The 13,619-nt window shown below is 55.8% G+C and overlaps 1 protein-coding gene across 1 annotated transcript in view; it reads left to right on the top strand.

The window, feature by feature from the left end:
- Positions 1–7,961, top strand: part of Nptx1 (neuronal pentraxin 1) — a gene marked incomplete at its 5' end in the record, with an annotated part of 8,414 nt that extends 453 nt beyond the window's left edge. Inside the window, 4 exons of the mRNA XM_033767573.1 lie at positions 150–362; positions 2,090–2,334; positions 3,603–3,782; positions 4,419–7,961. Coding sequence (XP_033623464.1) covers positions 150–362; positions 2,090–2,334; positions 3,603–3,782; positions 4,419–4,640 — 860 coding nt within the window. The remainder of the gene's footprint in view (positions 1–149; positions 363–2,089; positions 2,335–3,602; positions 3,783–4,418) is intronic.
- Positions 7,962–13,619: the final 5,658 nt, after the last annotated feature.

Below are 13,619 nucleotides of genomic sequence, written 5' to 3'. Positions count from 1 at the left end.
GCCCCTGCCGCGCGCGGGTGCCTGCCAGGGTCTGCCGGATCGCCCGGAGCTCCCCCCCAGGCCACCCCCGCAGTCGCCCCGAGGGTACCGCCATGCGCGCCTTCATAGGCTCTACGGTAACAGTGTGGCTTTCCCCTGCCCTTGTGCCCCGCAGCAGTACAGCCGCCTCAATTCTTCCAGCCAGACCAACAGCCTCAAGGATCTGCTGCAGAGCAAGATCGATGACTTGGAGCGGCAGGTGCTGTCGCGGGTGAACACGCTGGAGGAGGGCAAGGGGGGCCCCAAGAATGACACGGAGGAGAGGATCAAGATCGAGAGCGCCCTGACCTCCCTGCACCAGCGCATCAGCGAGCTGGAGAAAGGTAGGGGCTGGGGGAGAGGGCACGCTGTCCTCTGGGCCCCTCTGGGAGCACCACAGGTTCAGGCTCCCATGCAGCTCAGTTCTGGTCCGCTCAACCGGCGCTGCTCCTCCCCTGAAACCCCTAGCCAGGTTCTGTTCCTAGCCGGGCTAGAGACCTGGGGGCGGGGGAGAAATGGACAGGATTGCATGGTGCGCCCCCGTCCAGGCACCCTCACATCCTCGCAGGATTTTTCAAGTCTGATTTGTTTAATCTTCAGTAACTTTGCACAGTGGCTGTCCTCGGCCCAGACCCTCCCGTTAGCAGAGCCTTGCTTCAGCTGGTTTCAGGGAAGAGCGGGACATCTTCCCAGTTTGGCCCGTGGGCACATTTGCTCCCAGATTCTCCAAGCCCCTGGTATCCTTTTGGGATCACCAGGTGCTCCCCACTGCACCCTGAATCCCTCCACCCCCTGCCCCGCCAGGGTTTTCTTTTCTGAGTGACCGCCAGCTTGGGTATCTTATACACCCCTGCAGCTCCCCACCTCCCGCCAAATCAGCCTGGCCCAGAGCACCCGGGGCGGTGCACAGATGAGCTCTGACTTGGAGTCACAGAAATCAAACAAGGTTGTAAAGGGGGGGGGCAGAGCCACGTGACCCTGCTCGGACTGCAAAATGGATTTAAACAGTGCCATCTTAAGGCGTGTTATGTAACTGAAAAAAACAGATCAGAGGAAAGAGGGACCTCAGGAAGGAGGGGGAGGGAAGAAAGGGAGATGAGGGAAATGAAAACCCTCCACAAAGATGCCACAGACCAGACCCCCCCCACACACACAGCTTGAATGTGGGGAGGCTGCGCTGAAGCCAGCCCTGTTCTTCCAGATACCTGGCTTTGAGGAGGAGGGGGTGGCTGGCCTGTCAGGACACTTTCTGGAACTCACTTTTGGCCTGGAGGATGCCTTCCTCATGGGTTGGGGCAGGAGAACAGGTTGCACCTAGGAGCTGGCCCGTTGTGTGCTCCTGGGCTGGGGCCGGGGGGTTTGCCACAGCTCTGAGTGGTGTTTCTCCAGCAGCCAGTCACACCAGGCGTGTGTGGGGTTGATGAGGGGTTGGACAATCCTCAGAAACACTGGCTGGCAGGCCAGAAGCTGGTGGCTGTGTGGGAGAGGGAGGCCAGAAGGCCGTGAGCCTCAGTTTTCAGGAAGCAGTACCCTCAACCAAGTCACCTTTGGGGCCCTTGCTGTCCTGCCCTCTCAGCAGAGTTCCTGGAAAAGGTTGGGGGAGGGGACAGTGTACCCTGCTGAGGGTTGCATGGAACTGGGCGTGCTGGCCAGCATGGCAGGCACCAGTGGCCCGGCTGTCCTGCTGACGATCAAGAGAAAAGCCCAAGAGGAGCAGTGAGGGGTTGTGAGCACATCTCAGCCTCAGAATCAGGCCGGCCCCCAAAGGGACTCCTCTGAGGGGAGCTAGCCCGGTTCCTCCTTCCCGGGCACTTGATGGTGTGTGCCGACTCCATGGCAGGCCCCTTCCCTCTCCATGCCCAAGGCCAGATGCCCACAACCCCGACCTGTGCCACATCTCACCCTGCTCTCAAGGAGGGCACCATGTAGGAGACCCAGTCAGAGGCCTTGGGTCCGTGTTTTCACCAGCTGGCCAAGTGCCCTGTCTGCGTCACAGAGTTCAGTGGGGACCAAACACCACTCAGTTGCCAGGGTGCAGATGTCAGGACTTGGGTTCCTCTGCCCTCTCCAGGTCAGAAAGACAACCGCCCAGGAGACAAGTTCCAGCTCACGTTCCCACTGCGAACCAACTACATGTACGCCAAGGTGCGGAAGAGCCTGCCCGAGATGTACGCCTTCACCGTGTGCATGTGGCTCAAGTCCAGCGCAGCACCTGGCGTGGGCACGCCCTTCTCCTATGCCGTGCCCGGCCAGGCCAACGAGCTGGTCCTCATCGAGTGGGGCAACAACCCCATGGAGATCCTCATCAATGACAAGGTAGGAGCCACCTACCCCAGGGCCCAGGCCTGCAGGTGCCAGGCACGGCTGCCGTGCCTCTGAGAAAGTTCCTGCTTGGAGGTCTAGGGAAGGGTTGGGTTAAGACTGGAGAGTGCACCTTCATCTGCTGTCCTTGGAGGACAGGAGAGATGGAACTTTCTGCACAGGCTCCCAGATGGGGGGGTGGCTGAGGATGAGCGTGGGGACCTCCAGTGCTGTGCTGATGAACCTGTTGTGCAGCAGTAGGTTAGCAAGCACACACAGCCCTCTCTGTGATGACCTCACAAATTGTTTTTGTAAACTGAAACAGTGTTCAGGTTTAATGGCAGCACTGGCACTTTACGATAATTAAGTGGGTTTTGGGTGGCAGTTTGGGCACTTCGTCTCTAAAAGGTTCACCATCACTGGTCTAGTCCCTCCTGCCAATAGGATGCTGGCTCTTCTTCTTCCTCCTTGGCCTCAGGGTGCCTTGGCTCCCTGCTTGGAGGACCATAGATGCTTTGGGTGGGGAGGCAGAAGTGACCTAGAGATGCTTCCCTAGGCCAGATCTACCCCCACTAAGCCCCCAACTTGTAGGAGGAGGAGAGGCAGAGAACAGGCCTTTCCCTCTCATGACTTCTTCTCCATTCCTACCTTGGAATTACCTGACAGCTTTCAAAGTCCACCTTCCTGCCATTGTGGCAGCAAATTGCTGAAACCAGGCTGGAAAGGATTACAAGCCCTTGTTCTTGAAGCTCCATCCCTGAAAGGGCTGTGCTTTCCAGGCCTCAGGTGGAAAGGGTCTGTGTTCTGCTGAACCATTCCCCCTGCTCGGGGTGGAGAGGGCAGAACCAGTCCAGGTTTGAGCCCCATCTCAGCGTGTAGAGGTAGGTGCCACCCTCCGGTGCGATTCAGAGAATCGTGGGAGCCAGCTGGAGATAGAGAGTTGGAAGAGGGAGCCCCGCAGGGAGGCCCAGCAGGCAGCAGGACACTCAGTTACCAGGAACACTCTCATCCCAGGGCTTGTTTTGTAGACCAGCAAAGCGGCAGGGTGAGTAGGAGTGAGGCAGTCACACGCCCAGATGGATCTCAGGGGCACCCTTGGCAAAGCAGTAGATTTCCTGTGTGATTCCACGACCCACCCTGGTGGGGCAGGTGGATGGGCAGCTGCCTTGGGGACTCAGCATGGCTCCCCATGTTCCTGTGAGAAGTGGGGTGAGGAAGAAGCCCTGTTGGTTCGGGGTGGTGCTCCCAAACCCGTGACGTGGAGTGCCTTGTTCCCCTCCCAGGTGGCCAAGCTGCCCTTTGTGATCAATGACGGGAAGTGGCATCACATCTGTGTCACCTGGACTACCAGGGATGGGGTCTGGGAAGCTTACCAGGATGGCACCCAGGGTGGCAACGGCGAGAACCTGGCTCCCTACCACCCCATCAAGCCTCAGGGTGTGCTGGTGCTGGGCCAGGAACAGGTACTGGCTTTGGGGCAGGAGAGGAGGGTGGTGGTGGGAGCTGGGGAGGAGTGGAGATGTGCTGAGACGCAGCGAGGGCAAACCTGCACTCTGGTGAGCTGCTTCAGGGACTCGGGCACAAGTGGGCTTGGGGTCTAGCACTCTGAGTAACCGCCTCCTCTTCACCGTCAGAAGGCCAATTTTGCTTTTAGCAATGAATAATTTAGATCCCAGGGAACTGTACATCTCTCATCAGGTACTTGGGGAGGAGATGCAGGGATGAAGGCCTTCTGTTCCTGTTCCTGTTGGGATGTAGTTGACTGCAGCTAGTACGGGGGTGTCTGAGTGGGGCCCCAAGACGTGCTCCCTGCAGTCCTGCTGACCCCTTGCTTACTGGCCAAGGGACTGGCTGCAGGAGGGGCAGAGTTCAGGGGCCCCAGGGGAAGACCTAAACGCAGAGCACAGGTGGCCAGCACCGGGCCTTTTCCCCTCAGGGACAGATGCCTGGCTGAAGACTCAGGGACAGGAGATAAGACGGTACCCAGAGTAGATGGAGGAAGCACCTGGGGGGAGACAGAGACGCAGACACACTCCCCAGCCAGGCCCCCAGCTTACTGGGGAGACCCCTCCACCTTCATCCTTTGCTCTTCTCCGAAGGACACTCTGGGTGGTGGATTTGATGCCACCCAAGCATTCGTGGGCGAGCTGGCCCATTTCAACATCTGGGACCGCAAGCTGACCCCAGGGGAAGTGTACAACCTGGCCACCTGCAGCGCCAAGGCCCTCTCCGGCAATGTCATTGCCTGGGCAGAGTCCCAGATCGAGATCTACGGCGGAGCCACCAAGTGGACATTCGAAGCCTGTCGCCAGATCAACTGACAGCTTCCAGCCAGGGCTGAGCCCCAGGTCCCACGCCCGCCCACCCTGCTTGTGCGGTGATGATCCATCGTCTCTTCTCCCCCACCCCCAGGAATGATCAAGGCCATGGCCCCTGCACACGCACACGCGCACACAGCCTGGTGTTGTCCTCGTGCACACGAAGCAGTCCCAGCTCTCCTCTGTCCCTGAGGACACCCCACTTCTCCCCAGGAGCCCCAACTGTTTCCCAGGCCTGCCCTGAGCATGGCTGAGCAAGTAGCAGTGATGTTCTGAACTGTGCAGGTGTAGGTGTGTGTGTGCGCGCGCGTGTGTGCACGCGTGTGTGGGTGTGTACCTGGATGTGTGGCTGGGGGAAGCTTTTCTTTAGAATGAGACAATTTCATTCCTGCCCTTCTCTGTGGCTTTGGGAAATCTCAGAGTGGTCAGAAGTCTGTTTGCCAACTTCAGCATCTGCCTGCATGCAGCTCCTGCAGCACAGCGTTTGTCTTCCTTTGCAGACCTCTTTCCGAGCCACACAGCTCTGTTGACATCCTAAATGTCTTTTAGTGGTTTGCTAAGGCTGGGTGGATCTTTGCACAGAGGATTGTTATTTGGCATTAGGAATTCGTGCTCTGAAGGTTGAGGCCACTGTCCTGGGACACGGTGCCTGCTGCAGCGGAGGCAACCTGGGCCTGGGGAAGCCAGCAGACCTTCTCCGCGGCTCCCTTGTCTTCTCACCTCTGCACCCTTCGAGGCTGGGACTTATTACACCCTTTTAGCCACCAGTGCTGCCTCTGGCAGTGGTGGACCAGAGGCTTTCAGGAGGGGTCTCCCAGATGAGGGACCCATGTGCCGATCGAGACCCAGCCCCCGGGCCACAGGGAGCTCCCCGCCATTCAATGGGAAGGACTCCGCATAGCACCTGTCAGCCATATTCCTCCCCACATCCCCAGACCCCAGGGGCCAGGGCTTGGAGACCCCTCCTGTGGCTCACGGGCCTGTGCCTTGCAGCAGCCACCAACCTGCCACGGGCTCCTGACATTGACCTGTGTCCAGAATCTTTGACTTCTTTTTCCCCCATGAAAAGAAGCACAGATATTTCCTTCTAGTCTCTCTGAAGAGGGGAGGAAACGCTGTGCGTGTGTGCGTGCGTGTGCGTGCTGAGTGAGAGAACGCTCAGAGGTCGTGCCCAGGGTAAGGTGAACCCCTGCTTGTCCTGGATCTGCTGGGCACACTGAGGGCAGCCTGGCCCCTCTGTCCAGGAGTCTGACTTGGGGAGAGCTGGCTAGCCTTCCTAGAAATCTCTGCCGGCTGTCTTGTGTGCAGCGGCAGACGCCTCTCAGAGGCAGGCCATGTGCCTGCCGTTCCGTCCGGGGCACCTGTCTCCTCTGTCCGGGGCAGGTCCACGGCGTGTCAGAACTAACGCATCTGTGTGTGTCCGTGTCGGTGTCTGTGTCGCTGTACTCGTGGGCGTCTGCACGGTACCGGTCGCCGCTCTGCAGTGCATCACTCTCAGAGAGGTGTGCCTGTCATTGTTCAGCAGTGGCTTTTTCTTAGATAATTGTGCTTCCTCAGCGCCGTCGGGTTGTGGCATCCTTGGATCTGCAGGGACCTTCTCTGTTTGCATGTTCCTTGCGGTGGCGTGTTCCTTGCTCCCTCGGTCCGACATGTGTTCCCCTGCCTGCATGGACTTTTCCAGTTCTGTGTCGTGTGCTGAGTGCCACCCAGTGTTCTGTGACCACCCATGTAGCTACTGAAAATGTCTGGGTAAGCGAGCCAGGGGTGTCGGAGGGCTCTGAGAGAGAGGCCAGTGTCCCTCTCCCGCACCCCAAACACACCAGAAGCATCTCTAACATGTAGGTGGAGAACAAGCCCCATGACACCATGGTTGGGAGAGAGCGAGAGCTTAGAATCACCTTTCCAGACTGGGTCGAGCCCCACCCTCACTCCAGCCACCTGGGAGCCATTCTTGGCTCGGCCCAGCGCACCTGTGCTCTGTGCGCTCCTGCTGGCGCCAGCCACCAGCCCTTGCCCCTGCCGACACAGACCCCAACCACCGCTGCCTAGTGGCAAGGCGGGAGCTGTCTGTTCAGGACCACAAGCCATCCTCTGCCCTAGCTAGAGAGGGCGGAGCACACCCCAGATGCTTTTGCCTACGACCCTGCAGCCTTTTGGCCCCTTCCCCGTTCTTTCCTGCCCCCCCCCCGACGCACCCACGGTGCCCGGGACAGAAGCTGACATTTAGCTCCCGCCCCTCCCCTAACTGGAGTCTGTGCCAAGGCCTTCAGCTCCCTCACTGTGTTCACACTTGGCACTTTGCTGGCCAGGGAAAGGTAGGCAACAGAGCAGCAAAGCTAATCCACATCGTTCCACTGACTCCTTAATCTGATTGATGTTCCCTCTTGCACTGAATAATACATGCCTCTCTCAGGTAAGCCATTTTATAAAATAAGAAGACAAAAAAGCACTGTCTAGACAGTGTTTGCTTTTGCCGAGCTGGTGTCCGACAGCTCCCTGGGGGTCCGGGGTGGGAGAGCTGCCACGGAGGCCCCCTGGGCCTGGGGGCTTCGATCCCACTGGAATCGTAAAGCCTTCTTGCTTTTGATAACACAGTATTATTTCTCTTACTGTAGAAGACAAAGTTTATTACCAAACAAGAGTATTTTTATGAAAGAATAGGACAAACCTATAAATTATCTCAACCTATATCTCCCTTGGAAACACTTTCAGGCTCCACCAAAATGTAGGACTGAAAGCGTGTATTTTGGAAGAAAGAGATACATTTTGTATGCTTTCTTTTCCTTTTGTAGATGCCCAGTTTATTTTCTAAGACCACAGAGATCTCTGTCACCAGCCCTGGGACCTGAGCCCAAGGGGGTGTCTTGTGGGCAGCGAGTGGGAGGGGAGAGGCTGGCGTGAGGTCTGCAGTCCTTTCGGTGAGCTCCAGCGGGGACCCACCTGTTCTGAGGGTGTGCTGGGACCGGGAGGCCGGACAGGCTGCTCCGGGTGGGCCCTCTGTCTGGGAGCCAGCTGGTGACAGGGAATGGGCTGAGGTTTTGGATGTCACTTCCAACCTGGTTAGAAGCGGCAAGGCTAAGAGGGCATGGCCACCAGTGTGTGGCTGGAAGGAGTCGTGGTTTTGTCTCTTCAAACAGCGCGTAAATTTATTCCGCCAACGACGGGAAACGCATCGCTTCTGTGCACAGTGGGCTGAAGTACGGTTTATTAAAAGGGAACAAGTCATTGAGGAGAAAAAAAGCCCAATACTTAGAGTCCCAATTTTGTCTTATTTGCCAAAAAAAAAGCAAACCCCCTCAAGTTGATATTGTTACAATGTATATACTGTAAAATATGAAAGAGAATTGATGTATCTTACTTTTTCATTATTTGCTAACCAAAGCTGTACATTTTTCATATGATCTGCAGCCTTTTGGGTATCAAATGGGTCAAAACCATGGGACCTGCCACCTCCCATCAGCAATTCTGGAAATGCACTATTTCTACTGGTATTCTTGCTTTCTTCTTTCTTTTTTCATTTTCTTGCTGAAATGACATGAATTGTTGAGTTTATTTTTACACAGTAAAGAGTGAAGAAAGACTGCGGGCTCCTTGGACTGTCTCTGCTTTTTTGGCTGAACCTTGCTCACCTTCCTGGCCTCACCTTCCAGGGGCCGCATGCTTTGTGCTTCTGTTGCACTGGGCCCCTGGGGTACCACACAGAGCCCTGGGATTAGGGAAGGATCCCCATTTCCCACAGGCAGCTGACCCAAGCCTCGAGGAAAAGCGATTTTCCAGTTGACGGGGTGCAGAATGACTCCTGGCTCTCACCCTTGCCCTCCTGGGACCTGGGGTGAATGCTAGGCCCCCATGGCCTGGGCTTGGGGTTCCCAAACAGCCCCGTCTGTTCTCCCTTGCCACATCCCACCAACAGGTCCCTTGCACCCCTTCCCTGCACGCAAGGTTAAGGATGTCCCCATGGGCAAGTGACAAAGGCCCTGATGTCTATGGCAATCCTGGGCTGGGAAAATCACACTTTCCTGACCAAGTTCTATTCTGTGTACCTGGAACTTCCAACCTGCTCCCTTCCAAGGGACAGAAGGACCAGGGTCCAGATTCCCTGGTTTTAGAGATCCCAGGACACTTACAACATGAGGGCAGGGAACACAGCCAAAATAACCTGGCAAGTAGAGATGCACACGCACATACACATGGCTAGCAGAAGGAACTGGCCACTCCAGCTTCCTGTTAGCATTGCCCAAAGATTTCCTGCCCAATGCCTGGTGTTCCCTGGCCAGGACCGAGGAGCTGGGCTTGCCTGAGGGTGGAGGGAAGTCTGACTCACAGCAGGCACGCGCAGGCTGCTGCCCTCGGGAGAAGGCTGGCTGGGGAGCAGAGCAATGCCTGAACCCCTGGCCTGTTTGCTCCAGGGCCACTGTGGAGATAGGGATTCCCTGCTGCGTGTGCACCATGCGCTTCTGGACTACCCCTTACTTCTGCCTCTCCTCAGGACGGTGGACCGCTTTTGTGTGTGATCATTTATGCTTACATTTCTAATTTCTTTGTATGCGCTCACACAAAAGGTATTTTAACTCTCATTAGAAGCAGTGCTTTTCCACACTTCTCCCACCTGACCTCAGCCATTGGTGACCAACCCCAGGGGGCTGTGGAGCTGAGGGCAGGGGCTGGGAATGGCAGCTGCTCTGTCCTAGGTGGGAGTCTGGGCAGAGGAACTGAACTCAGGGCTTCAAAGCCAAAGGTGTCTAAAAGCCTTCTGATATATGAAACTCCTCTTGGCTTGCATACTTAAGGCAATGGAGGACCCACTACCCATAGAGACAGACTTTCACCTTCAGGCAGCTCTGACTGTCAAGTTTTCTTTTACATTTCTATCTTTTACTTTTCTTTTATACTGTGCTCGGTTCCTTACATGCAGCCACAGCTTCCACCCACCTGTTTCCACTGGGAAGACAGCGCTGTGTCTGCCTGAGTCTTCACAACCCTGCCTGCACACAGCCAGCCTCGGCACCGCCCACCGCGCCAGGCCGACCTGTCAGACTGTGGGGAACCTCTGGCTCTCCTTGTGTGGAGAAGGCCTGCCCTGGAGGACCCTTGAGAGTCTTCCAGTCCAGCCCCCAGACTCTCAGATAATTGAGGCCCAGAGAAGCTGGGTGGCCTGTTCAGAGTTGCACAGCTTGACTACGCTAGATCTGGAAGCACAACTCAGGATTCCCAACTCTTAGCCTAGTGCTCTCAGCTCACCCTGCCAAACGGCACGGTCCTCACCTGTAACAAGCTGGTGAGACCCACCTTGCAGGCTCACGATGCACGAGGAGATGGAGGATGCAGCCCAGGGCCAGCACAGGCAGACTCAGGTGGGGTGAGCCCTCCACTCCCCTTCCTGCCAGACCGAGACCCCTCCTCCAGACTGTCGTTAGGGCTCCCCTTACATCCTAGGGAGGGCTGGACACTGTTCCCCATTGCAACGGGCCCTTCGCAGGACGCCAAAGCCCCCAGAATAGCAGGAGATGCAGGTGGGTTGGAAACTGCTCTTGCTGCGCATGGTTTGAGCGTGTCCCTGTGGGTGCATGGGCTGGAGGCTGGGTGGGAGCTGGGGCCTGGTGAGAGGTCCTGAGGTCTCAGGGGACACTGCCCCAGAAGAGATCGTGAGGCCCCTGCTCTCTCTGACTTCCTTTCTGGCCATAAATTCCTTCTCCTCTCCCACATCACAGCTTGCTTTGCCTCCTGCTCTGTGTAGGAGCTCTGCCCCCACACCTTGCTAGGTCTCTGTGCCCCAGGAAGCAGGCTGGGTGTGGCCATGTGCTCAGTCCTGGCCCCCTGGGCAGAAGCAGCCCACAAAATGGGGTCCTGGCCTACGCCTGTCCCCTCCCACCAGACAGCCAGATAGGCTTTTCCCTTGTCCCCTCCTTTCTGATCTCCGAGGAGCAAGGCTTTGAGGGGTGGACGGTCACACAGTCACGGCCCACACTCATCAGTCGCCCCAGACTCAGCTGCTCACAGTGCCACCCGTGGGAGCAGGACACCCCTCTCCAGACAGTCGCAGCCAGCAAGTGGCTCAGGCCCAGGAGATGCCACGCGCTCCCTCTGAACACGCTGGCGACACACTTCTCCTCATACCACATCATATCCAAATAAACGTTCCTAACAGTGAGACCCTTTAGCCCCGGAAATCACTCCTCCAGGAGGGACACAAGCACTGCCCACCACTGACACGATCAGTCGGGGAGGGGCCTGGGGGTCTCCCCAACCTCCTGGAGCTTAGAGTGACAGGGACAGTCGGTGATCAGAGTGGCCCCTTTAGCCTCTTCTGGAGCTAAGGATCAGCCTGTCCATCCTGGAGATACCAGGAATGTCCTTGCCGGGGCCACTGGTGCTCCTGGCTGAAAGCCTCAAACCTCCCTGCTTCAGGAACTCTGGCTTCCACCACTTGCTCCGCGTCCCCCGATCATCAGGTTTCTCCACCATGGTGACCTCCCCTCAGGGTCTCTGTGGTCCTCTCCCAAACCTACAGGTCACACTCGTTCTCCACCCTCATCCCAATCTGTTCTGTTCAGGTGCAGGGCATGGACAGAGAAGAGGTGCAGGAGAGGAAACCACAGCCAAGGCCTTAGCAGCAGGTTCGCTCCCTTGGTCACCCAAGAGGCATCTCTGAGCACCTGCCAGGAGTGGGCAGCAGGCCTGGGAGCCCAGGCGGGGTGTGCGGGGTCTCTGGGGGCTTCCTGGGCTCCTGGGCCAGCTCCAGCCTGCAGCAGGGAGGAAGCCCGCTAGCAGGGGAGGGAGGTGCATGAGTTCGTATGCTTGTGTGCCTGTAAGACACTGCCAAGGAAGCCGTCTGTCCCCTGTTTGATTTCTGTGCTTCTCAACTCAGGCCAAGGTGGGGGGCCATCTGCTCAAGTGGGCACGGGGAAAACATTTTCACTCTACAGAAAGCTGGCTTCCGAGGGAGGCTGTGCTCAGCAGTGTGGGCAGAGAGGTGCCGGGTCCTGCCTGCCTCATCCCCATGAGTTTCTAGCATCATGCCCCTTCTCAGGGGTCTTTGCCGGGGCTGCTCCTCTCTGGCTCTGTCCCTTTCTTTAACACTTAATGAGGTAACAGTCACAAACCAGGCAATTCACCTATGTAAACTGTGCAGCTCAATGTCTTGTGATGAAGGACTTTAAGAAAACACTGTGGTCAATACATGTCACATAAAATTTACCATTTTCAGGTGTGCTTCAGCGGTGTTGGTGACATTCACAATGCTGTGTGACCAGCACTAGCTATTTTTAAAGCTCTCTCATTCCTGCAAACAGAAGCCCCAAAACCCACTAAGTGAAACATCTCTGACCCACGGCCAACCCCAGCCCCCGGGAACCTCACCCCTGACCTGTCTCCATGAATCTGCTGCTGGAGGAGAGGAAGCCCAGGATTGAGGATCACACACCATGTGTGGCCCCGTGCCGGGCCTCCTCCCCTTAGCACCTGCATGCGAGCCCGGTTCATCTGTGCGGTGGCGGGGGTTGGGGGCAGCCTTGTGTCTCCCTCCTTCCTGAGGCTGAGGGCGCTTTCTGGCGGGGGACGCAGGTGCCACTTTTTGCCCACAGACACCTGGGCTGCTGCCATGCTTTGGCCACCGTGAGCAATGGAGGTCAGAGCACAGTGTACAGGCATCACCGGAATCTCCACTTTTCATTCTTTGGGACCCTCAGGATTGCCGGGTCATACACTAATTCTACATTTAGCTTTCTGAGGCACTGTCAATTGATTTTCCACAGCAGCTGCCCCTTTCCCATCCCCACCAGGGGTGCACAGGGTGCAAATTTCTCCACACTTCCTCGGTGCTTAGTATTCTGGGGCCTTCTAGCAAAGCCACTCTAACACGTGAGAGGCGGTGTTTCCTGTGGCTTTGGCTTGCATTCCCCTGGGGACTGGCGACACTGAACATCTTCTCCTGTGTTGATTGGCCATGTCTGTATCTCTCTGTGAGAAACGGCTCTTCAAATCCTTTGCCCGTTTTCTTGAGTTGAGTTTTTTATGGCTGTCGGTAGACTCTGTAGGAGTACGTAATATATTCTGGAGGCTAATCCCTTGCCAGGTGTATAGTTTGCTGAGACTTCCTCCCGTCCTGCAGGCTGTCTTTTCATTCTCTCCGAAGCATCTTTTTTTTTCTCATTGAGTTTATTGGTACATTTTAGGTGTACAGTACAGTTACATTCATTATTGGGATCTTACCTTCACATGAGTTTTTTATGGCTGTCGGTAGACTCTGTAGGAGTACGTAATATATTCTGGAGGCTAATCCCTTGCCAGGTGTATAGTTTGCTGAGACTTCCTCCCGTCCTGCAGGCTGTCTTTTCATTCTCTCCGAAGCATCTTTTTTTTTCTCATTGAGTTTATTGGTACATTTTAGGTGTACAGTAGTGTTACATTCATTATTGGGATCTTGTACCTTCACATGACAGGTCTTGGTTCTCATTTTTTCCCCTTGTCCCTAACCTCCCTTTACCCCCTCCTCCCTCCCCATTTACAAACACTTTATTTCCATTTTCTCCTATTTTTTTCTTTCTCTTATTACCTTTCCCCCACCCTTCCCACTTTCCCTACACCTTTAGCCCTTTTCTTCCTATTTCACATTAACCAGCATGTTTTGATTACCTGCTGTGTGTAAACTGCTGTTAAGGACCAGGGATGCCTTCACTCTGTGTTTATTACTCAAACAGCTTATTTCATTGTAGTCGTGGTTGACATGAAATGGTAAAATAACATGCCAGAAACACTCATGCTAGTTAGTTAAGGCCAGGAAGAAGTCACCGGCATATTCCAAATCCTCCTTTGATCTTGTTGTATACATTCTCCTTGGTAGAGCCCCCCTGTGCTTATGAAGAGCCCTTTTGTTTTTTAAACTCTAGAGACCCATTTCACTGTGGATGACAGTGCAGAGAAAGCCTCCACATTTTTCAGTTCGTAGTTTAGTCCCCTGTAAACGCATTCCTGTTACTGAGC

Source organism: Fukomys damarensis, unplaced genomic scaffold (genome assembly GCF_012274545.1).
Source record: "Fukomys damarensis isolate Sample0158 unplaced genomic scaffold, DMR_v1.0_HiC HiC_scaffold_23, whole genome shotgun sequence".
NCBI classification, from domain to species: Eukaryota; Metazoa; Chordata; class Mammalia; order Rodentia; family Bathyergidae; genus Fukomys; species Fukomys damarensis.
This window is presented reverse-complemented; position numbering and strand designations above follow the sequence as displayed.